This window comes from Pygoscelis adeliae, unplaced genomic scaffold (assembly GCF_000699105.1).
Source record: "Pygoscelis adeliae isolate BGI_AS28 unplaced genomic scaffold, ASM69910v1 Scaffold216, whole genome shotgun sequence".
NCBI classification, from domain to species: Eukaryota; Metazoa; Chordata; class Aves; order Sphenisciformes; family Spheniscidae; genus Pygoscelis; species Pygoscelis adeliae.
Window position 1 is genome coordinate 4,659,104 of NW_008825073.1, and position 5,390 is coordinate 4,664,493.

General features: G+C 57.3%; 1 protein-coding gene across 1 annotated transcript in view; it reads left to right on the plus strand.

Annotated features, from left to right (window-relative positions):
• EFNB1 (ephrin-B1) overlaps positions 1 to 5,373 on the plus strand; it is a 20,069-nt gene extending 14,696 nt beyond the window's left edge. The window contains exons 2-4 of the mRNA XM_009326649.1: positions 2,667 to 2,759; positions 3,810 to 3,938; positions 4,946 to 5,373. Coding sequence (XP_009324924.1) covers positions 2,667 to 2,759; positions 3,810 to 3,938; positions 4,946 to 5,334 — 611 coding nt within the window. The 3' untranslated portion in view covers positions 5,335 to 5,373. The remainder of the gene's footprint in view (positions 1 to 2,666; positions 2,760 to 3,809; positions 3,939 to 4,945) is intronic.
• Positions 5,374 to 5,390: the final 17 nt, after the last annotated feature.

A 5,390-nucleotide genomic window follows, 5' to 3' on the forward strand; every position in this document is an offset into this window, starting at 1 on the left:
CCCCCGCCCCTGGGGCGGGGGGGACCCCCCGGCCGCACCCCCCCCCCCGCCTCTGGACCTGCTTCTCAGCAACACGTCAGTCTGTCCTACGTGTTTATATAAAACTCGCCAGAAGTTGTACTCTTTTAGCCATTTGGATGGGATTTTGACTTTCGGAAGCCCGGCCGGCTGTGTGGAGCATCTTGCTTTGCTTTGGTTTGGCCCATTTTGGATCTATGTGGAGCATGGCAGCGTGTGTCCTTGTTTCAAGAGGCTGCACCGGAGACAATCACCATGGTTTTTGCAAGTGTTTTACCCTTTTAGCTGCCCCTTTTTATGTTCCCTCAAGTAGCTGCTTCATTTTTTTTCATGCAGTTCCCTTTCAAAGCTACTTTCTCCCCTCATCGTTATTATGATCAGAAGAAGAAGAGGCTTCTTGAACAAAGTCCTGTGTGCGGCGTGGGAGGAAGGATGCTCAGCTGTGTCCCCTTGTCCGTCCCTGTGACTCCAGCTGCCATTCCTCTGTCCTGTTTGGACCTTTAATATTTTTGTTGTATCTGAATGCAACGCCTTTGTAGTTATTTTGGAGGAACTGCTGTCTCCCGTTACTGCTGTGTGCTCTACCTTTGCAGGATCTCCTAGTTCCCCGCGCTCGAGCCATACTTACTCCGTAGATCGTTTTGATATAATTATTACCTTACAAATAAGACCTTACGAGGTCTCGCAGAGGCTGGTTTTTACAGACTGCTGTGTTTTCCCCTGTCCCGCTGTGTTGCAGCATGAATGGGTGAAGTCTATTCGAGATGGAACAACCCATGGCATGGTGCTGGGAAGCTGTTCATGGGACTGCTTCAGGGCCATGAGCTGGGACGTATCAGCTTATTTCATCCCAAAACCAGTGTCTTTGGCCTGGTAGAACTGGGCTGCTGTGCCTTCTGCCGGAGTTAGCTCCCTGAGATGTTTTTACGCGGAGTTTTTGCTCAGGCCCCTGACTCTGGTTCACGTTGGAAAGAGCTTGTGCAGGCTGTAGGGGGATGTTGCTCCGGTTTCCCAGGCATTTGCATCGGGATTTGTGCTGACAGTGCTCCTGTCAAAACGCCTGCCAGCAAATCCCAGATGTGTGGATGTACGGCTCCGGCCAGGGAGCTGCTGGCAGGCAAAACCCCGTCGTGGGAGAGGCGATAGCTCAGCAAACATCCCGATGACTTTCTGATTAGTAAAACATTTGCTAGTGTTTCACACGAGAGCCTTGATTACACAGAGGCGTTTGGATGGAGCTGGTGGACTTTGAGCCTGCATCCCGGTGTGATCCAAGCTCGTTTTCCAGCGTAGCCCAGCATCGAGTCCTCAACGAGGCACCCAAGGGTCCTGCGGCTGGAAAGGAAGCACAGAAGAAAAAAGAAAGACCTTGCTCCGTAACCCAGCCTCTTCCCATCACCTCCTCGCCGACACCCAGCGGGGTCTGATGGATTCGTCCCCACCGACCATCAGTCACCCGCCCTCCCCAAGCCCGAGTTTTTGCGGGGCGGAGGCAGGAATTGGGCTGCACAGGCAACCTGAGACCCCGGGGCTGAGTTTTGGCATTGAGGCTCGGGCTAGGTGTTGGCTGCACTGTGCTGGCTGAATCCTGCTTTGCTTCACTGCCTTGTCTCTGTAAAATTATCCCCGTAGCTTCATGATTCTCCATTGCATCGCGTTTCCTGAGCCCTGCTCGTGCCGTATGCCATCACCGTGCTCCTCCCAGGTTTTGTTGCTTCCCTGAGTGAATAAATCCCCGTGCCTGGATTTGGTGGAGCACCGGGATGGTTTGTGTTTGCCCTGGTGGATGGAGGTGCCGGCTTGAGAACCGTCACCGGGGAGAGCCGGCTGTATGCCATCTCGGCACAGCATCCACCGGGAGCTCACTGCTGCCGGTGACGAGGGCCCTTTTGGGGCCAGAAACCAGTTTTTCGAGTATGTTTAGCAGAAGCTGCCATTTGGGTGCTTAATCCTGTAATCCTCTGGTTTGGGGTTTTTTTTCTCTCGTGTCCCCCCCTGCCTCGAGCTGTCCCCGCCGTAGCAGAGGGCTGGCGGGCATGTGGGTGGGGGTCCTTTCCCACTTGGTGGCAGTGGGAGACATGCGGCTCCCTGCGCTCCCGCAGGATCGAAAGGCTTAAAAATCTGTGCCGTCTAAAGCAAAAAGTTAATGTGAATTTAACTGACTTCTGCCCTGCAATTAAAGCCACTCAACCCCATTGGGGCTCTGAGTTTACATTCTTTACTGAGGCACAGGGTGTAATTATATATGTATAATTTAAACTGTGCATATGCATGTGTTCCTATTATACACCAAGGAGCAAAGGAAATTATCCAGGAATTAAAGGGGGAGGAGGGTGCAGGCGCGGAGAATGGCTTGCTTGTGTGGATGTGGCAGCCAGGGGAAGCTGGAGGGATCACATCCTCACCACTGCAAATATCATTTGAAGGTGCAAAAAACAACAACTCAGTGTATTAAACACTTGTGGTGGGCTCTGGACTGGGGCATGAAGAAGTGGCTGCAGCGGGGAGGTCGGGAGTGAGCTCTCGCATGAGGAGGTGCCGATGTCCTGCCGGGTCCCTCGGGGTGCCTGGGGACAGCGGGGACCTGCCCGGCAGTGCCCTTCCAGCACCCAGGAACCCTGCCTAACGCTGCCTCTCTTTTCTTGCAGCCACTTCCAACGGGACGCTGGATGGCCTGGAGAACCGGGAAGGAGGGGTCTGCCAGACGCGCTCCATGAAGATTGTCATGAAAGTGGGGCAGGGTGAGTCCTTCTGCGCCCTGGGGTCTCCCGTTGCCGAAATGCCTTTGTCTAGCAAAATGTTGGCCCCTGAACCAGGGCCCCTGTCCTGCTGTGGTTGGGTGCTCTGGATTCTGGGGAAACTGAGGCCAGGCCAGCTGCTCCCTGGAGCCCGGGAGGCCTCCTGGGTTAGTTCAGCAGAATTTCATTTTTAGGATCTTCTTTTCTCCCATTTTTCTTTTGCCAACACTTGCACATGTTTGGTGCATTGGAATTAAAATGCAGTAATTGTTCTGCGTAACCTCTTGGTTGGTGTCCCGGTGGGAAGCTAGCTCAGCACGGGACCCATGAACTGTGCAAGTGCACCGGTGGGGGGGTTGGCACGGACGGTGCCCCTGTGACTTGCCGGGCACCCGAGGAGGGGTTCAAGCTGGGCAGGCGTTAGTGCTTGGGCTCAGTGGGGTCCTGGCAGCTCTTAGTGGCGGTGGCCACCGCGTTGCGGGAACAACCCAGGCCAATGGTGGCAGCAGGACACGGAGGGTATTGCTGACGGTGGTGCTGTGGCAGAGTGTGCTCTTCTCCTGGAGGGAGTTCCCCAACACCTCCCATCCCGAGCTGCTGGGTGCCTCCCAGCCCCAGTGATGCCCCGGGCTCATTTTGGCCCCCAACTCGGATGCAGAGCTCCTGGTGGCTGCTTTTCATTATTGTGTTTTCACTTTGGGGCCAATATTTATAATAAACAGAAGAAGCAGTGCTGCAGCCTTGGCAGGCTCCCTTGCCTTCCCGTTCCTCCCACTGCCCGTGCAAGAAACTTGCCCCAGCCCACGCACAGGAGCTCAGAAAACATAAAAGCGGGGGGGGATTAGAGTGGGAAGCTGCTTCCCACAAGCCCTGAAGCAGCTCGGCCTTGCTCTGTTGCTCTCGGCGGCTCCCATTGCTCCTGCGTCTCCCTTGTGCCCCGTGGGGGGTGGCCGGCTGGGATTTTGGAGGCAGTTGTTCTTTAGGCGGGGGAGCGAGCTGTTGCCGTCCAGGTTGACTCGAGGTTTCTCACCATCCCCTCCTCCTCCTCCCCAGATCCGAACGCAGTGATCCCAGAGCAGCTGACAACAAGTCGGCCGAGCAAGGAGTCTGACAACACCGTGAAAATCGTCACGCAGAGCCCGCGCAGCAAGGTCCCCGCGGTGGAGGAGCCCGGCAAGCCGGGTGGGTTTTGCTGGGGACACCCCAGGAGAGGGATGGGGGCTCTGCCTGCCGTCGGGGCTGGAGGTGGGCAGGTAGCTGCTGTCGGCAGAGCAGCTCCAAGCTGGGCTTGTTGCATGGATCCCAGGGATACCAGGCGCTCCAGAGCAGGGATGCAGATGGGTTTCCCGTAAGCGTTCTGCCCGTCTCTGCCATCCCCGCTGCTCGCAGCATCTCCTCGTCCCAGCCCTGCACCTTCTGGCCGGGGACCGCTCGGCTCACGCAGACAGCCAGGCTGCGGTGCGGAGCAGCTCGGGTTTGTTTTCCCAGCTCCGGTATGTCCTGGCAAGAGCTTTGCAGGGAAGTGCTGTTTCAGCACTCTCCTCCTCCTCCTCCTCACTGCCCATCTGTTCCTCTCAGTACATCTGAGAGGGCTTGGAGGAGGTTAGGTCCTTGGGTTTTTGAGCTGAGCTAGTGTGAAAGCCCTTTGAAGGTGGTTTCCTGAGTTCCTGACCCTGCTGAGAGAAAAGTGAAATCAGATGAAGTAGGGAAGAGTTGCTCTTTTCTTCTCGCCCGGTATGGCCAGCCAAGCACTCTCCCTTTGGGGGGCTGGGGCTGCCCTGGCCCGGGGGTCAGGAGGAGGCGAGGGGTCAGTAATTGGATATCGTGGGGCTCCAGGTATTAGAGCCCACTTTCACCAGAGTGTCCAGGTCTGTTGTGGAGGGCAGAGTCTCCCGGGGTCTGTTCTGGTCGTCACCCGGACACGAGCAGCGCTCTGGTCCATCGGCCATGGGGATGGAAAGGGGGAGCAGCAATGCGGGGTGGGGGAGAGGGCACGTGGTCCCTCCTCTGCAGATGCCCAGGGCTCCTGCCTGCCCTGCCCAGAGCCTGCTATGATCCAGGGCTCACCAACCCCGCAGGGCGTGATCCATGCATGTATGGAGCATGGAACCAGCTGCGTGGAGCCCCTCGCAGAGGTGGGGCGCAGGCTGCCCACCAGGCTCTGACACCCCTCTCCCCTTGCCTTGTAGGCTCTGTCAACCAGGATGGCCAGGAGACCCAAGGTCCCAGCGATGGCTTCTTGAGCTCCAAGGTGGCCGTCTTTGCGGCGATTGGTGCCGGCTGCGTCATCTTCATCCTCATCATCATCTTCCTCGTCGTCCTCCTGATCAAGATCCGCAAGCGGCACCGGAAGCACACGCAGCAGCGAGCCGCAGCCTTGTCCCTCAGCACCCTGGCCAGCCCGAAATGCAGCGGGAATGCGGGCTCCGAGCCCAGCGACATCATCATCCCCTTACGGACTACAGAGAACAACTACTGCCCGCACTACGAGAAGGTGAGCGGGGACTACGGGCACCCCGTCTACATTGTCCAGGAGATGCCCCCCCAGAGCCCAGCCAACATTTACTACAAGGTGTGAGGAGCAGCCTGGGCAAGCCGCCGATGCAGGAGCACGGGAGCGCCGCGCGTGGGGGG